The sequence below is a fragment of the Anopheles maculipalpis genome, chromosome 2RL, assembly GCF_943734695.1.
Source record: "Anopheles maculipalpis chromosome 2RL, idAnoMacuDA_375_x, whole genome shotgun sequence".
In the NCBI taxonomy this organism is placed as follows: Eukaryota; Metazoa; Arthropoda; class Insecta; order Diptera; family Culicidae; genus Anopheles; species Anopheles maculipalpis.
In genome coordinates, this window is record NC_064871.1 from 82,386,462 (window position 1) to 82,405,759 (window position 19,298).

At 43.9% G+C, this 19,298-nt stretch overlaps 1 protein-coding gene across 1 annotated transcript; it reads right to left on the reverse strand.

Annotated features, from left to right (window-relative positions):
- Nucleotides 1–283: 283 nt before the first annotated feature.
- Nucleotides 284–8,366, reverse strand: LOC126568227 (lipase 3-like). Its single transcript, XM_050224672.1, has 4 exons — nt 7,804–8,366; nt 4,402–4,883; nt 4,169–4,314; nt 284–439 (listed from the first exon to the last, which is right to left on the reverse strand). Exons 1-4 carry the CDS (start codon nt 8,364–8,366, stop codon nt 284–286), a joined length of 1,347 nt encoding a protein of 448 aa, XP_050080629.1.
- Nucleotides 8,367–19,298: the final 10,932 nt, after the last annotated feature.

Below are 19,298 nucleotides of genomic sequence, written 5' to 3' on the forward strand. Positions count from 1 at the left end.
GGAGTGGAAACGTGGGGCAGGGAAGCGTTCGTTAATAATAATAATAATAATAGTGATAATTTTCCAGTTAAATTGGCCACCCTTTCTTCTTCTTTTTTTTTGTTGTGCGTTGCCGTTTTACAAACTTTTCCTTTTGCTCTGCGGTATTTGTGAGAGTTGTACTACACAGCCACAATAAAGAATATATTAATTGTAAAACAAAGCCGAAACCGATCGGTGGTGTAGTAGCTTGTTTGTATGAAGTAGAGAAAGAAAGATAATATTTCACTTCTGTTTTAAAATACTAAGCTTGTGTTGGGTGTTGATTGAAGATGTCGATTATCTTCCGGTTGACGAGTCCGTACAGCCGGTCCGAGTATACAAAGCCGATGTGGTTCATGTCGGGAATTTCTATGAAGTTTTTCACATTTCTTAGCTCGTCCTTCAACCGAAGAGCATCCTGTTGGTTGGAAAGAGAACAGAGTTTAGAGGTTATTTACAGCCAATTTTGATCCTTTCTACTAGATGACATCGTATAATTTCTAGGAAAAATGTTATTATAAATTGAATTAATCGGAGGACTATCATGGCATCAATCAACGTAAGATAGTTTGCCTTCCAAGCTGGCAAAAGTTTGGCGCATATTTGATGGCGAACGTAAGTTTTACATTATCAATACATTCAGTGGCGTCTTTCATCCCTGGGAGGATCCCTTAGTGGAATGGAAAAAGAGGTCCCCTATCACATTGAATCTGCTGATCGAATCCTCAATATGCGCCAATAGGTCTATCTATCGATGGTGAAGGGCGACATTATTTATGGGACATCATGAGACAACTCCCTTCAAACTGAAGCACCTGCTATGGACTCACGCATATAAAAGCACGACCGTAATAACTGGGCGAGGGGGAGGAGGGATCGGGTTGAGGTGTTCTACAAAAAGGTGCGCGGCCCAAAGACGCATTTAGCGAGGGGCCGTTTGACAAGATCTGCCCAGGAATGGTCGAGTTATCGCCGATTTTCCACGGGAATGTTTTAGTTTTTCCTCAATAATTGGGTGAGGTGGTGGTTGGATCGGGATGTGATGTTCCCCAAAAAGGTGGACGGCCCAAAGACCCGTCCAACGGTATGCCGCATGCCAAGATCGGACCAGGAATGGCCGAGTTATCGTCGATTTTCCACAGGAATGTTTTGGTTTTTCCTCAATAACTGGGTGAGCGGGTGGTTGGATCGGGTTGTGGTGCTCCACAAAATGGTGCCCGGCTCAAAGACCCATCCAACGGTATGCCGCATGCCAAGATCGGCCCAGTAATGGCCGAGTTATCGCCGATTTTCCACGGGAATGTTTTGGTTTTTCCTCAATAACTGGGTGAGGGGTTGGTTGGATCGGGATGTGATGTTCCTCAAAAAGGTGGACGGCCCAAAGACCCGTCCAACGGTATGCCGCATGCCAAGATCGGACCAGGAATGGCCGAGTTATCGCCGATTTTCCACGAGAATGTTTTAGTTTTTCCGTAATATCTGGGCGAGGGGGTGGAGGGATCGGGTTGAGGTGTTCTACAAAAAGGTGCGCGGCTCAAAGACGCATTCAGCGGCAGGTCATTCGTCCCGATCGGACCAGGGATGGCCGAGTTATCGTCGATTTTCCACGGGAATGTTTTGGTTTTTCCTCAATAACTGGGTGAGCGGGTGGTTGGATCGGGTTGTGGTGCTCCACAAAATGGTGCCCGGCCCAAAGACCCATCCAACGGTATGCCGCATGCCAAGATCGGCCCAGGAATGGCCGAGTTATCGCCGATTTTCCACGGGAATGTTTTGGTTTTTCCTCAATAACTGGGTGAGGGGGTGGTTGGATCGGGTTGTGGTGTTCTACAAAAAGTTGCGCGGTGCAAAGACGCTTCCAACGGTATGTTGAGCATTCCGATCGGACGAGGATTGAGGGAGTTATCGCCGATTTTCCATGTGAATGCTCCTGGCGGAATTTCCTGGGAGTTTGTGGAAAAACCTCCATATTTCTCTTCGACATTAAAAATCACGTTTTGGAGGGGTTTTTGAAAGATATTTCAAGAAAGAAACAAAAATGAGGAAAATAAATTAATTTTGAAGAACACACTTAAAATGTGCCGGAAAAAATTTGTCATCTCGGAAAGAAAAATATTTTCTGACCACTTTTAAAATTTCCATTTGCTACCTCCTCGGATTCATGCTCTCCTGTTACTCCTGGTCGAATTTTGCCGCATAAAAATTTCCGGATTTTTGCCACAAATTTCCGGATTTTGACACAAAAATCCGACCAGGAGTAACAGGAGAACATGATTTCGTGGAGGTAACTCGGGTCGGCCAAAAATTACCAAAATCAGTTTTAAATTTGGGTTGGAAATTTTAAGTCTGAAATTCAACAAAATATTTTGCCTCGGGATTTTAAAACTGATTTTGGATTTTAAGATTGGATTTGGAAATTTTCGGCCGATCCGAGCTACTTCCTCGAATTCATGCTCTCCTGTTACTACCAGTCGTTCCTGGTCGGAAAATTGGTTCGAAATCGGCGATATCGTCATTGGACCGCGCAACGTTCGAAATCCCTCCACCGTCCCCCCCTCCCCACCCACCAACATCCGTTGTACCCATGGAAAATCGGCGATAACTCGGCCATTCCTGGTCCAATCGGGATGAATGACCGCTGGACCTACCGCTGGATGCGTCTTTGGGCCGCGCACCTTTTTGTAGAACACCTCATCCCGATCCCTCCACCCCCTCACCCAGTTATTGAGGAAAAACTAAAACATTCCCGTGGAAAATCGGCGATAACTTGACGATTCATGAACCGATCTTAGCAAACGGCCCCTCGCTAAATGCGTCTTTGAGCCGCACACCTTTTTGTAGAACACCTCATCCCGATCCCTCCACCCCCTCACCCAGTTATTAAGGAAAAACTAAAACATTCCCGTGGAAAATCGGCGATAACTCGACCATTCCTGAGCCGATCTTGGTAAACGGCACCTCGTTAAATGCTTCTTTGGTCCATGCATCTTTTTGTGGAACACCTCATCCCGATCCCTCTGCCCCATCGCCCAGTTATTACGGAAAAACTAAAACATTCCCGTGGAAAATCGGCGATAACTCGGCTATTCCTGAACCGATCTTTGCAAACGGCACCTCGTTAAATGCGTCTTTGGGCTGCGCACCTTTTTGTAGAACACCTCAACCCGATCCCTCCACCCCCTCGCCCTGTAATTACGGAAAAGCGGAAACATTCCCGTGGAAAATCGGCGATAACTTGACGATTCATGAACCGATCTTAGCAAACGGCACCTCGCTAAATGCGTCTTTAGGCCGCGTACCTTTTTGTAGAACACCTTAATCCGATCCCTCCACCCCCTCACCCAGTTATTGAGGAAAAACTAAAACATTCCCGTGGAAAATCGGCGATAACTCGACCATTCCTGGGCCGATCTTGGCAAACGGCACCTCGTTAAATGCTTCTTTAGGCCGCGCATCTGTTTGTAGAACACCTCAACCCGATCCATCCACCCCCTCGCCCAGTTATAACGGAAAAACTAAAACATTCCCGTGGAAAATCGGAATGGAATGTTTCTGGAATGAATCGAGAGCCGTTTGGATCGATGACAGCAGCCTTTACTAAGTGGTTCTGTTTTACGACGTGGATGCAAGACGTTCATCTTGTCCAGATAAGAAATGGTGTGAACCAATCATCAGGGCGATGAACTGCTGTCTGACGACGGTCATACAGGGTCATCGAATTAAAAATCCCTAAAATCTTCTTATCGTAACCGGTGGGCTGGTGGGCATTAGAATGTCATTAGAATTTTAGGTCATTCACATGGACAGAGGAGGCGTGGTAGGTCCAAATTGAGATGGTGTGATGGCGTTGAAGACTCCGCCAGAAAAGCCTGGATAATCGACCGGCAGACGACGGCGTTGGATCGTGAAGGCAACAGACCAAGACCGCGAAGCGTTTGCAGCGCTTTACCATGCCAAGTAAGTAAGCAAATCAAATCTTTGATTTAACGACCTCGTAGGTCATACCCGGCCATCGAATGGCTGACTAGATTTGCTGATACCTCGTAGGTTGATAGTCAGCCTCACTACGGACTCCTGTCCTTATCCTCTCTATCATCCAGTCACCCGAATCCCTAAACTAAATTGTTTAATTAACGAGTTTAATTACCTTTTTGGATGTGATAAAATCATTCGTTCCATGAAACAACGACACAGGAAGCAGAACACGCGATAGGTTATACTCCGGTGGCTTAGCTTGACCATACTTTTGCGTGTTGATCATGTAGTTGCGATAATCAAACTGTTGAAATTTCTCTACAAAGAAACAAATGAAACATAGGCATGTTATTCGACCCGGTTTTTTTTTTTGCGTTTGTACTCGTGCAGACTCGTTTGCCGTACTGGTTTGCATCAGTTGCCCGAAATGGATAAGCTGCCGTGTCGATACGCTCGTCAGAAGATCATCCACAATGTTCGGTAGCAGATTGCGCGATCGATCTACGGTGGTGCCGAGAAATCCTCGTAACATTTCCGCACACAGCTCGTTCATATCGCTAGCACACACGGTTCCGGAGAGGAGACGCACAATATCGGGCGATGGTTTGAGCTCGTGGATGTTGAGGGCACGCAAGGTGGCGTACAGTTTGTCCGTCAGGTCGGCAGCACGCCGTACGACACGGTTTTCCGTCGTGCCGAGGTATGCAATCGAGGCTAGCCCTACCGCGTGATGGATCTTACGGTTGTAGCGTGGTTTGGCGGACAGCAGCACGAACAGATCCGTCATGCCCTGGTTGTGGCCTACGTAGAATATTTTCTTTGCATTCGTTTCCCTTAGAATGTAGTCGATAATGGCCGCCAGATCGATTGTGCCGATTTCGTGGAAGCTGTAGGAAAACGTCAGGAACGTAATGAATAGCCGGTTAGATATAAGCGTAATCTTTCTTGGAGCATAAATTACACGGGGTGGATTAATATTGGAGGGGCCATTATTCCATTTTCTGCTTCCAACTGGTAATCACCTTAAATCTCTCCACAGGTTGCTCGAAAACACCTTTGGAATAAATGTACCCCCAACGAATGAGAGAAATGCCAGAAAATATTGTCCAAATGGGCCGTCCTCCAGCACGGTCCACGAGAAACGAGCAAGAAGCATTATTATCTCACCAGCGATGAAATATTGCACGCTTAATCGCACCATGGCTAAAAAAAACCGTTCGTTGCCGTCGTCGTAATAATAATCGTCCCGTTTTGCATTGAACCATGGGGAACGACCATGATTGTTGCGCCAACGGGGCGACATCTTTATCTCCGGTCTCCGGTTTGTCGCCTGTCTGGCGCCATTTTAAAAAGCGCAACGAACACTTTGGCGCAAAGCAAGGAAATGTATTGGTCTGGGTCTGGGGTTTTGGCATCGTTTTTTTTGGCCTGCAAAAGTGTGTGCTGTGTGTGCTTGTTGATGCCGAGTCGTCTGTTTGAAGTTTGTTTTAAAAATACCACATGCTATTACTTTCACAGGTCGTATGTTGCAGGCTTGGAGGGTATTCACTGAGAAGGCAATTGATAGAATCGTCCAATTAAAATGATATTCTGTAGTTTATCGACCGACCATTACAAACAGCAACTTTGCTACTCATGTTTGGGAGATTAATGATACAATCGTAATAAGGTATTCATAGCTCTATAGCTGTCATGGCTTTAATGGCATGGATGTACTTTATGGGATCGCATTAATTAAGGGTTGATTGTTAACATACCCCTCACTTGTTCAATTTTTCGGCTCCATAATAGGGCAAATTTTGTGAAACGAATTTATGGCAAATTTGGGCGATAGTTGGAGAACATTACAAGGAAATCTATTTTGTACCTTCGAATAATGCTTACCAAAGTGTTAACAAGATGAAGAGCATAGCCGCGTTGTTAATGAAGGCTTTGGTTTTAAGGTCCAAAGCAATGTAGTTATCTTTAAGGAGAAAAACCTGCTTGACGTACGAAAGGACTTCCCTACGAATTCTTTAATTAAATAACTCACTATTGCACTTCTAAAATCTTGTTTTTTTTACTTTAAGAGTCCTCAAGGGAGTCCTCATGTGCTGTTTGCAATCATGTGGATATAACGTACACTGTACGTGTCAGAAGTTGCTGGCTAGTGTTGCCAGATTCAGGACTCCGAAAATTAGAGTATTCTATTCCTAGAAAGACTTGAAGCGGATTAGATTCTAATGGACGGATTCTATCCGATTGGGACTCGATTAGGAGACGCGTTCGATAAAAGATTCAATAAGAAATCGATCCGATTGCGACTCGATTAGGATTCGGTCCGCCTAGGATTCTATATGATTAGTATTCTCTAGTTTATTTGGATGGGGTTGGAGGTGATATTTAATGCTGCATCATAATGAAGCGAAACTCAACCCCATCCCTTCCCTCCCCAGTGGCGCTGGAGTGACTAGTGGTTGATGCACCGATCGCAGAAGCGATAGTAAAACGTGATCGTAGTCTCAGTCCATGTCAGCTTAAATTGTCAGGAAAAAAATCTTCGTTAGCATGGAGGAGGCCTATGAAGCCTTCTGTCAATGACGTCTATGCCATTGATAGAAAAGATCCTTTCCACTTTCCAAGAGGCCCCCAAATTGTGTTCTGGAGCCGTTCTTTTCAGCAGATCCGACGCCGAGCCCAATAAAGCTCGGTTTCCAAGCATCTTCTTAGATTGCCTGTAACACGATCCGCCGACAATCATTGTGAAATTAATACTTTTGCAGAAGACACGGTTATTTTTATATCAAGAAAGAGAATTCGATATGTTCCTACATACCCGAGTGAAGATCTTAGCGCTATCAGTAGTGCGGCTGAAGTATTAAAGCCTTCGAAATGATCCTTTTTCGAAGGACAAAACTCTACTCTACAATTCCTTAATAAGTTCACAGATTAATGTGTGTCCTACTACACTTTTTCTGGCTTCTGAAGCGCAAATGCCACGGCTTCGGAAAATAAAGAATAAATGTCCGAAAGCGGTGCAATCTTGTGGTAAGTAAGTCTCTCGCAATGACTACCCGTAATGACTTGCAGCGAATGCAAGAAAATTGTTTATTATTCAAAGCGCTCCAATTCTATAAAATGGATGCCTCAGGGCGTGGTTGACCATATACTATTGTGCAGCTTCTCACAAGAATCTTGCACAACATATATGAAGTCTAGTTATGGTTGGATGGATGAAGTCGTGATCCCATGATTTTGACGTTGAATTAATTTTGGCACAATTGTTAATAGTAAATTTAAAATTTTAAATATCCTAGTTATAAATTCCGTTCCTCTCAAATCCATTGAGGGGGTAAGAAGTGGGTTTTCCCTCCTGAGAAATTGACTAGACATTCATGAAATTTTTAAGAGTGTTTTAAATTAGGCAAAGTACTGTTCTGCGTCTTTGGCAACCAACATTAGTCTATATTCTTGTTCTGGGAATATATAACACACACAAACAAAGAAAATATTGTAAGCTGTTTACTGTCCGCCCGCGTTGAGCGTGACAAATTACAGCGAGACCTAGAAACCCATCTTGATAAATCATCTAGATAGCCCGACAGCATCAAATTGTTTGGAAAGCAAGCAATTAAATTCAATCGAAATGGCATGATTTGTTGTGCCACACAACAGTTCTCTCAACAGGTGTTGTTCCACTCCCGGATCGGCTGTGATAGCACCAAATTTTCCACACCGTTAACGCACCCGCAAAAAAACGTCACCGAAATCGACCAGTTCGGTTGAATGATTTTCAAAACGATTTATCAAGCTGATACAGAAACTTACCTGAAATCCCAAAACTCAGGGTCCGCCACGCTTATTTTAACATTTTTCCTTGAAAACCGTGAACCACGCACATTGGCCAGCCACACATCGTACCCGGCATCGGCCAGCACAAACGCCAATCCATTGTCCGGACCCGTTACAACGAAATCGGCTGCAGTTGAGAAGAGGCCCGGCACGAGTAGAACCGTTCCGCGGAACGTTTTCGCTGGGGTGAAGCGTAAAAGTTCGTCCGGATCGGGGGAGGATGCGTTGGTTCGGCCCTGTTCGGCACTTGCGAACTGCACGGGATCCGGTATGCGGTGCAGCTTCAAGATGTACCCATCGGATGTGGTGAGGACATGCTTTTCGATCGGATAATCTGAGGCCTCGATGAGTTCAATCACCAGATCTCTGTCGTACGCGATCGGAGGTCTCCTCCAGACTGTGGCCGGCGTAGTGGGGACGGTGGTTGTGATCTCTACCTTATCATGTGTCCCATTAAAAGCTGATGCTGTGAGACGATGCACAACAAACAGCAGCACAATCAATCTCGGGACAACTGTTGTCCGCAACTGCCCTGCCATAGTTGTCTGATGCACCACAAACACTGAAACTGAAAGGGTCCGCAGCACGTTATGAGTTATGAAGCCGGCTGGCTGGATGTTTCATAAAACGTCCAGCTCGCCGTTTCCGAAACACTGAACAGCTTAATTAGCATGTTCTGATGGAGAAGGGCACAACGGCCGAAGAGTTGTGGGGTCGTGTTTATCCAAATTGGACCATGGGGAAGCATTTTAAATGTATGGATTTGCTCGGTGTAGCAGAACCGGACTGAGAGTTGGGGTTTTGGATTAAGCAGCTTCTTTTTCCCGGTGACTTGACTGTATCATCGGCGTGTGGTCGCGCTGTGGGTACAAACATCGGTGTCGGGTTAAACGGTCACTGAATAAGTAATGAAGTTGGGGAGGATGAGCCCTCTCGAATGCTGCATCTCTCTCTCTTAGAGTGTGGGTTGCGTGTTACTGTTTTTAATATTTAATTTTAAACCACTTTAAAAGGGGAACTAACAGCATTGTAACAGGCTTATCGGGCTTCTAATGCTAATCCCACTTGTAAGCTAAGCCTTTCAATTGCATTATCCCCGTGAAGCTCACTACACATCTGTCAGACGAAACCGTTAAGCATAATTTTCCACCAAACTGCACTTTTTCCCAAACCCAAAACTGTTTGATGTAATGTAACCGACAAAGTTCACAACTTCTACACGAGAGTTCCGGTTGCTCATGGGTGAAACATTAATTTTGTTCCGGCGAAGGAAGAGCAACAAAAAAAAAAAAAAACTGCGCAAAAGTTGCAACATTGCAAACGTCAGACGAGTAAGGCAGAAAACTTTCACCATTTTGCGTCCTCACGTGGTTGGAAAACTGGGCTGAACGAGCTGATGAAAGTTGGAGAGTTTTTCGCAAGGGTTTTCTTTTTTTTTTGCTGTTTGATTTTCTGCTGTGCTCTGCGTTGGGATCACCAGCTGCAGCAAGTTTGCAACTGCAATTGTTTCGCATGGTTTTTGTATTCGCATTAGGAGGAAAATTATTTCCACCAACTAATGTGTATATAATCCATGCTTTTTGCCTGCTAATACGAATGTTCTGTAGACTATGCAATTTGCTAGAAAAATTTGAAATGGAGTTGATTTTTGAAAGTGGATTTTTTGACTTGTAGTTTTCCAATAATTTGTAGCATTTTTTAAGGCAAAGATGGCTGTCCTCTCCATATTGATTGTGCCTTACAATATCGAAACATTCTTCTTCTTCTTCTTGGCATGCTCAGGGTTGAACGTGATGACGTGACCAGGTCTACCAATTCGTTCACAGGAATACTCCATCCACGGCGGTATCCAATATCCGACAGGTTGGACTTCTGGGTGATCCAGCCAACTAGCTCGCTGTGCTTCTCTACGCCTCGTGTCGAACAGGTCGCTGACGAGCACCCTTTTCCTCATCACGTGCCCCAGCCAACGTATCACTGCACAACGTGAACTGGAGTCCGCCGTCAGTATAGTCCAGCCCGGACGTATAAAGGAGCGGAAAATCGTGCATTTCGTGTGTTGTTACAGTCTTCTGGATCGCAGGAGTTTGTGGAGTCCGCAGAAGGCACGATTCCCCTGAACAAATCGCCTTCGCTGCTGACGTTGTTGTCCGAAGCTACGATCGTACCAAGGTAGCAGAACTCCTATACCACCTCGAGATCGTCTTCGTCAACTGATACACTGCTACCGTCTTCGTCGCATTGATCCTTAATACAATCCTATCTGCGTTGCATTTCAGTATTTCAGTTAAGGGAGTACGCGCTACACACTGCCTCAAATATCCATCCGATGAAGTCGATGCCATTCACGAAGCTAAGGAATTGGAAAGTTATGCCCCAGATATCGAAACCCGCGCTCCGCTTGACACCTTCCAGAGCAAGTTAGGAACAAAAAACTGGGGAGTCTATTCCCTTGCCTCAAACACTCTAGCCTTGCTCTGCACTTAGTCCACATGTATGCAATCCAAATGCTTTAATTATTGTGTTAATGCAGAATGCCAAATTATAGAATTTCTTGACAAAAAGTTGAGATTCCAGGACCAGCTTGAGCAAGCTTTCACAGCTGATAGGCTTGCCGAAAAACACCTAGCGCGTGGTCTCGACGACCCGGGCACTCGGTGAAGGCACTGTATTGCCTCCTTACTGCGGTCTTTGTTGGAGTACGCCTCCGTGGTGTGGTGGCCTTCAGCAGCACGTCCTGGAGACCTCAGGTGGATTAAGATGGATGCTGCGCGATATTGAGTATCGAATCTTTCAAGCAGCGTGCAACTGCAACGGTCAGAGACTGTTTGTGGAATGATTGCTTGAGCACCGGATCGACTCTCAGACTTAATCTATACATCCCGGCGATATAGCTCCGGGTTAGGCCATTACTTTGACGTAGAGGAACGCTTTACCCCCTTTTGTTTCTTCTGATCCCTTTGTGGTTAGGTGTCGTGTAGTGATGAGAAAAACTTTACCTGAACTGTAAAATTGTGTCGCTTTCCATCGATTGATTTAAGTAAGCTGCGCTACTCTCAAGGTACAAATCTGTATTGAAATCTGAATCAATTCCACATTAACAATCTCCCCTCCTTACTACTCAGCGTAATTTGCGACATCAAATGAAGTTTTACCCGCCATCTGTTCAAGTACGCCAATTTTCAAGTGGGGAAAAAGTAGCTGACTGAAACTGTAATAAATTCCCTCCTGCACTGGAGCACACAAAAAGCTCGACAAGAGGTTGACCCCCGCTGCATGGACGTGATTAAATTTAATTACAAAACTTTTACCGTTGGCACACCTCTTGGGAAACACTGCTGAGGCGTGTTTTTGTGTGCAGGAGCGTTTCTTCTTCTGCATCTCGGTGCCGTTCTCCTTTAGAGAGGTTAGCTGGGAACTTTCAAAGGCCAGGACGATCTATAAAATGGGGCAAATGTTTCCTAAGGTGAGGACTTTTTCTACCAACCTTTTGCATCAGCATCAACGCTTGGGGAACGATTTTCTGCATCCGTGAAGTTTGTTTGCTGCTAGTGCAGCGAGAAGCAAAAAAAATGGGCAAACTTGCATCGTTCGTTAAGGCATCCGGTGATCAGCATACGTCTTGCTCGCTGGCTACTGTTGACCGTTCGCCATTCGCTCGAAAACACGATTGCAACTGTGAGCTGATTGATGCGGCCCAGGGACTGAGTTTCGTTCTGTGGGTGATCACACTTCGAAATGATCCCGCACGGACCGTCAGCAGATAAAAGTTTGGTGCCGTTGTGGAGCAAAAAAAAAACCTCCACCCATAAAAGAAGTTTACAAAGAGATCGGTGGAACGGTGAAGCCTTTGTGCAACAGGACTGGGGGGTAGAACAATACGATTCCCCATCGAATTTCCGCGTACATCACACCAAACCGAAGAACAAAGCGATAAAAGTGCTGAATGTGCGTTTTTTTTTTCCTCTTTCCAACTCACTCCTATCACAATCGATGCGAAATGCGACGAAAGGTCGGCATTGATTGATTGATTGGCTGTGTTGCAGTTCTCTGCCAACATCCACCAAGCAAGGACCAGGATGTATGGGAGGGAAAAAAACAATTCAATCCACCAAATCAAAGGAATTGAACTGAAGGAAGAGTTGTAAGAGTTTTTATTGCTGTTTTTCCTACATTTGGGTTGGCCTTTTTTTTTCTTCTTCCTGGGAAGGAATGGAACGGCGGGTAGGATACAAAAAAAACTGCCACTATGCCTGGAAAAGGCTTTCATTACGTTGATTGGACCGTTTACGGATTGTTTGTCCGTGCGTTCTTCCCTGGGTTTTGTGGCTTCTCGAATCCAAGGCTCACTGTTGGAGTAATTTATTTCTTTCCTCTAAACTGTCATTCTAAAAAGCTCTTAAGCGCTGAGCAAAGTAATTGATTTGTGTGTTGCATTAGATTTGTTTCAAAATGTTGGAGGTTTACATAATTTTAATTCATTTTTTTATTTGTAAAAATGGCGTCCAGATTTTTTTTTAATACGGCCTGAAGTAACCCCAAGTTTAAGAAATTCTATCTTATATAATTGTCTTTATTTATCTGTACTTTGTGAATATTTAAAAAATAAAAAAAGAGTAGTTTTGTAGGTACAGGAACTGCATCTGCAATACTCAATTTATTTAAAGTGTTTGTAAACACAAGGATTTTCGGTCAATTTTTCGCAAGGAGGTTAAGAGATGTTCTTTTCCACAGGTTTTATTTTATTCTCTCCTCTTTTGACAGCTCGCACACTGTCTCTTCTTCGGTCATCGTATGTGTCAAAAACCCAAGATGCTCACAACCCAAGGTTATTGTAGCCTCAAGATGTTTACATGTTTTTAAAATCTGCTTTCTCGTTTCTACTATTTTTTTCTTCTTATTTCAAGACAATTTTTTGATAAACTCGTGCTACCGATCGATAGATCGGTCTACTACGATCTACCGATAGATCGTGCTACCTTTTGATGATGCCTCTTTGCTGGGCTATTTTTAGAGGCCCCTTGGACAGGGCAGCTGCGATAATTTCACTTGAAAAAGGTTCTATTGCCGAGGTCTCTTCGACGAGCATTCATGAAATAGACTTCTTGGATGAAATCTCTACAATAAGGTTCCTTGGGTGACTCACCCGGGGTGGGGGTACCTTCGAAGAAGACCATTGGTCGAGGTTACTCGGGCGAAGGTCCCCAATGAACAATTGATGGACCCCAGTGGTCAAGGTTTCTATGATGAGGCGCCTATAGACGACACTCCTTGGAAGGTAATCCATGGTTTGGGACCCTTGAGCATAGCCCTGTAGACAAGGATTCTCGGACGAAGCATTTTAGATCTCGAGAATCTAGGAATTGGCATCCTTGAATGAGAATCCTTGGTGGAGGATTATTTTCTTGGACGAAGATTGTTGCGAAAGATTCTTTCTAGGAAGCCTCTTGGACGAGAATCTTTGAATCGGAAGTAGAATATTTGGATAAGAATTTAGTCTTTTAAACGAGGTCTGAAGCTACACGGTTTGCTAGGCGACAGTTCTTTAAAGAAGATTCTTTGACGAAGCCCTTTGGAGAGGCCTCTTCGATAACTCTTCATCAACCATTTTTTGGGGAAGCCTTGTGAACGAGGCCCGAAGGTACATGGTTTTTAAGGCAAGGGCACTATAAAGAAGCTTTTTAAACGAAATATCTTGGGCGATGATCCTTCTCAGAGATTCCTTTGAAGGAGGATCCTTGGATTAGAATCTTTGAATGGGAAGAAATAAACTTTCTACGACAAGAACGTGTTTATGAAGAGTTGGCTTAACCAGAGCATTCGGTAAAGGAGCGCGAAAATTGTTTAGACAAAAATCTTTGGAGAAGTCTTTCTGAACGAGCTTTTCCTTGGGCGAGGCGCCTTAAAAAATGTCCCTTGGACAAGGCGAAGCTTCTTAAGCGAGTTCCCCTGTATAAGAATATTTAAAAAATCTTGGACAAGAATCCTAGGAGGAGGCTTTTTCAATGAGGTAAGGCCCCTTCGAGAAGAAGGTTGCATTGACGAAAACCTTTGGACGGGAATCCTTCTATCACGCTTTAATTAAAACATTCCCTCGAAAGTGCACTCTAATCCTTTAGGAAGTTTTATAGAGTTTTCACTTTAGCTGTTAAGTAATTATTTTGCTTTGCCTCAATCTTCCTAATGCACTCTCGTCACCGTTAGTTAAAAAACATTGCCTTTCCGAGAAGTTTCATCAATGCTTCGGAACTTTTTTTGTGTTCAAAAAGCACGAAACACCCAACGACAGACGGACTTCCTCTTTATTGCTGCGCAAACTTTGCGATGAAAATTCAAAACCGAACGTATAAAAGCTTTTAAATTCTATTGCACCAGAATGATTGTCATTGGCCAGACGATTGGACGCTTAAATTGAGTCACCAAAAACAACAAACGGACACATTGATGGTTCTGGATTGGATTTTTTTTTTGGGCCAAAAACCACAAACCAAGCCCAACACAACGAACGAAACTTTACGCAAATGGAAATGTGCTGGTGAGACACCAAAACCAAGAAACTTTATCTGATTAGCATAATGGTTGACGAAATTGTTATGCATAGACATAACGTTCCGGCAGTACAGTCACCGCCAGCGGTTCAATAATCGGTAACAGTACGTTCTGGGTTGTCCCCTAGGGTGAGGCATAAGATGCGGTTTGTGGCGGATGTTAAGACACTTTTAGTCGAGACAACGACGGCAACGACGATTGTCGTCTGTCCACCTCCCTATCGAATCTGCACTTCCTGAGATGGCGTCTGGTCTGTGTGTTGTCGTTTTTGTGCGAGTGTAGATTTTTTTGTTCTCTTCTCTTGTTTAATGCTCTTATTCACTCACTGTCGCATATACGGTTGGAATTTTTGGTGGTTCTACGTGGCAGTATGCGCTCAGCTTGTGTGCAACTTATACAAAATCGACCATCGCATAAGAAATTTTTGTATTTTTTCTCAGCGTTTCATTAGACTTTAACATTAAAACATTATGCATGGGCTACAACGATACACTTTTTTATCATACATTACTATTTAACGCTCTTGTTCTGTATCATATTGTTGTGCAAGACCTTTGTTATCTTGGACTCTTTGGACATTACTTTTATTTTCTTTTATCACTTACATTCGTTCAGCTTGGCAGTTTTTTGTATAAGAGAGCACGTGTCAGGCGCACCTGTCGCTCCAAACTACTGTCCTGTATGGCTCAGACGCGGATTAATCTATGCGCGGAGCTGGTGGTCGTCAGGAGGGATCACGGCAAGACAACCTCTTTCGTCTTAGATGGGTAAATTCCATCAACATTCCCCGCCAGAGCAGTGCAAACCTCGCCTATCTACAGGAGTTTCGGTTTCACGAGAATGTTTTGGTTTTTCCGTAATAACTAGGCGAGGGGGTGGAGGGATCGGGTTGAGGTATTGAACAAAAAGGTGCGCGGCCCAAAGACGCATTCAGCGATAGGTCATTCGTCCCGATCGGATCAGGAATGGCCGAGTTATCGCCGATTTTCCACGAGAATGTTTTAGTTTTTCCGTAATAACTGGGTGAGGGGGTGGAGGGATCCGGTTGAGGTGTTCTACAAAAAGGTGTGCGGCCCAAAGACGCATTCAGCGGTAGGTCATTCGTCCCGATCGGATCAGGGATGGCCGAGTTATAGCCGATTTTCCACGGGTTTAACGGATGTGGGTGGGAGGAAGGGGGGGGACGGTGGAGGGATTTCGAACGTTGCGCGGTCCAATGACGATATCGCCGATTATGAACCAATTTTCCGACCAGGAACGACTGGTAGTAACAGGAGAGCATGAATTCGAGGAAGTAGCTCGGATCGGCCGAAAATTTCCAAATCCAATCTTAAAATCCAAAATCAGTTTTAAAATCCCGCGGCAAAAATTTAGTTGAATTTCAGACTTAAAATTTCCAACCCAAATTTAAAACTGATTTTCGAAATTTTTGGCCGACCCGAGCTACCTCCACGAAATCATGTTCTCCTGTTACTCCTGGTCGGATTTTTCGGGCAAAATCCGGAAATTTGTGGCAAAAATCCGGAAATTTTTATGCGGCAAAATTCGACCAGGAGTAACAGGAGAGCATGAATCCGAGGAGGTAGCAAATGGATGTTTTAAAAGTGGTCAGAAAATATTTTTCTTTCCGAGATGACAAATTTTTTTCCGGAACATTTTATGGGCGCCTTTCAATTATAAGTTTTTTCCTCAATTTTGTTTCTTTCTTGAAATATCTTTTGAAAAGACCTTCAGAACGAGTTTTTTAATATAACAAGGAACCAAGGAGAATTTTCCAAACACTACCGGAAAATTCCACCAGCAGCATTCCTGTGGAAAATCGGCGATAACTCCCTCAATCCTCGTTCGATCGGAATGCTCAACATACCGTTGCATGCGTCTTTGCACCGCGCAACTTTTTGTAGAACACCTCAACCCGATTCAACCACCCCCTCACCCAGTTATTGAGGAAAAACTAAAACATTCCCGTGGAAAATCTACGATAACTCGGCCATTCCTGGTCCGATCTTGGCATGCGGCATACCGTTGGATGGGTGGGCCGTCCACCTTTTTGTAGAACACCACATCCCGATCCATCCACCCCCTCACCAAGTTATTGAGGAGAAACCAAAACATTCCCGTGGAAAATCGCCGATAACTCGGCCATTCCTGGGCCGATCGGGACGAATGACCTACCGCTGAATGTGTCTTTGGGCCGCGCATCTTTTTGAAGAACACCTCAACCCGATTCCTCCACCCCCTCGCCCAGTTATAACGGAAAAACTGAAACGTTTCCGTGGAAAATCGGCGATCACTCGGCCATTCCTGGTCCGATCGGGATGAATTGGCGATAACTCGGCCATTCCAGGTCCGATCGGGACAAATGACCTACCGCTCCACCCCCTCACCCAGTTATTACGGAAAACCTAAAACTTTCCCGTGGAAAATCGGCAATAATTCGTTAATTCCTGGTGCGATAGGAATGTTCCGCATGTTGTTAAAAGCGTCTTTTGACCGGGCAACTTTCTGCGCAAGGCACTTTCTTCAGAAAATAGGTGATGACTCACTCAGTTTTGGTCTGATTAAGGCATGCAGGCATTTGGAACAACTTAAACCACTTAATCATCAATATTCAAGATCAATATTCAACAATCATTAAAGTAGTAAATGCAGGTAAAGTTGGTTATAAATACGATTAAATGGCCTCACATGGGAAGCAAAAATAGGAAACTCACCGAACTTAAATTCAATGAAGATAGAGGACCTCAATTTCCGCCAGTAAATCCCCCTTTGATACCGCTTTACAAGAACTAACCTACTTAAACTTACGCTACACATGATGTCACCAAGGTGCAAAATCTAAGCTTTGCTTGAGTTCCACAAGGCGACGATCACCACACGTTTTTTTATTCTTGTATTTCGGATCAAATTTGGTTGGAAAAAATTATAAAGTAGCCATTCTTGCTGGCTTTATCTTGCTATGTATGGCCAATTATTCAATCTACGGGTTTTCGGTTTAGTTTGTTTAAATTATACCGCAAATTGAATTCCACGTAGTAAATTAGCGTCTCTATAGAACTTTATCTGTAGCCTTTTGTTGTAAGCTAGTCGTTCATCTCTAATTTAGCTGTTTATTGGGATAATTCTGAATAATCCTATAGATTTACAGAATCAATTCATCACATTTTTGAAACTTGCAACAAAAAATCCTTGTGTATTCACAATCACCAAACCGTGTGCCGAAAATCGTGTTGATGTATCAATTTACTAGAACGTCCCGCCTTGATTACTTCCACAGCGCTCCACAACAACTCCGACCGTCTACTGTTGCTAATGAAGTGCTGTTTATTTGAAAACTAAATTTATCCCACATAAAATTGCTATAAAACAGCCAACGAAACTCAACTCACACTTACACACTCACACGCCAACCAGAGTGAACGTGCCCGGTATCGATGAATCGATCGACCGGAGGTTTCGGAGCTCGGTTTCGCACCGAAAAACCACCATAACAATAAAGCAGGATAATTTGAGCCAGGAAATATTTAAACTAAACCTAGGCTCGCCTCGCCCGTGCATTGCCCCCTTTTACTTTCCCTCGCCTTCGATCGTTGATGATGTGGGCTAAAGTGTAAAAGACCGGGTCGTTTGATCCAATTTATGTATGCAAATTGTGTTTACCATCCTTATCGCGCTTAGTGTGGCCTCTGGATGCGTTTCTGTGCATGAGGCTGAGCTACAATTTCCGTGTTGAATGCTGTTGCTTTTTCTCGTTTCGTTGACGGTAGCTTTAGTATAGCTTCAGTTCGATGGTGTCTGTATGTGTATGCGCTCTTCAAATACGTTGCTAGAGGGACGTTTTCGGTTTGGAGGTTTTCCTGTTTGATCCGGTGTGTTTTCGTTCATCGATATTATTCGGGCCACGTATTTGCTCGAATTGCTTTGCTCGAAGCTCTTTGCCGGCGAAAAACAAACGACCATTGCTTTAGCAAAACACACATACACACACACACATGGTCTACTGGAGTCGCTCGGTCGAGTGTAAATTAATTCATTCCCAAATTCCAAACCGCCGGGGGGCGTCTTTTGCTGCATTGAAACGGCCCGAGGGAACGGCCCTGGTGGCTCCGGTATGCTGTCCTGCCACTGCGTTACATTTATGTATCCCGATGTAAATTAAAATCAAATTACGCTTTATTATCGTATATAATTGATTTTAATACCCATCCTGCTCACAGGGATCGGCTTTGGTGCCCGTACTTGGCAGAGAGGGAGAAGCAGCTAGGACAGTGAATAGGGTATTGTGGAAGGTTTTTCAGAAAATCGCTTTTTGGCGTTCTCTGGTGCACCACAGTATGCCACCACATAGGAATTGAGCTGCTACAAGAGCAGAACAGGAAATGAAGAGCCTGGTGATTATGATAGTGGAAATACAGGGTAATTCACTAATGAAATCGATCAGTTTTGGGCTAAATTGTTGTAAGGCTAGAAATGTAATAAATTCTAATGTAATACACAATGCAGGCAATTTTATTTCAATTAAAGTTATCCGAAATTGTAATAGGTTGATTTTGCTTGTTAAGAAGACCATCGTGAAGAGGAAGAACAGGAAGAGGAAGCTTCCAAACAAAACAGTCAATCGATCAAATCAAACCTGATTGATACGAATGATTATGACTAATTTAATTGGAAAAGAACCGGCCTTGAATTAGGCAAAAATAGTGAAAAAAGTCGTTGAAATGTTTGTACAGTATGAGCTCAAAAAGTACATAAAATATGGCTCCTAGCCTTATACATAATAGAGAAATTGTTAACGCTTCTTAACCAAAAAGTCAAGTGGTTTTCCGGCTTTGGTCCTTACAATTTTTAATTGTTTTATTGTGGCTTAATACATATTCTTCTCTGTATAGCTAATTATGCTGTGTAGCTAATGTGTGGGACTA

Bases quoted from the DNA above. Each gene is read 5' to 3' on its own strand.
- LOC126568227 (XM_050224672.1), bottom strand. From the start codon at position 8,366: ATGGCAGGGCAGTTGCGGACAACAGTTGTCCCGAGATTGATTGTGCTG. The intron at 4,884-7,803 runs GTAAGTTTCTGT...GTTTTCCTACAG, and splicing joins CCTGAGTTTTGGGATTTCAG to CTTCCACGAAATCGGCACAA. The intron at 4,315-4,401 runs GTACGGCAAACG...GTTTCTTTGTAG, and splicing joins CGGGCAACTGATGCAAACCA to AGAAATTTCAACAGTTTGAT.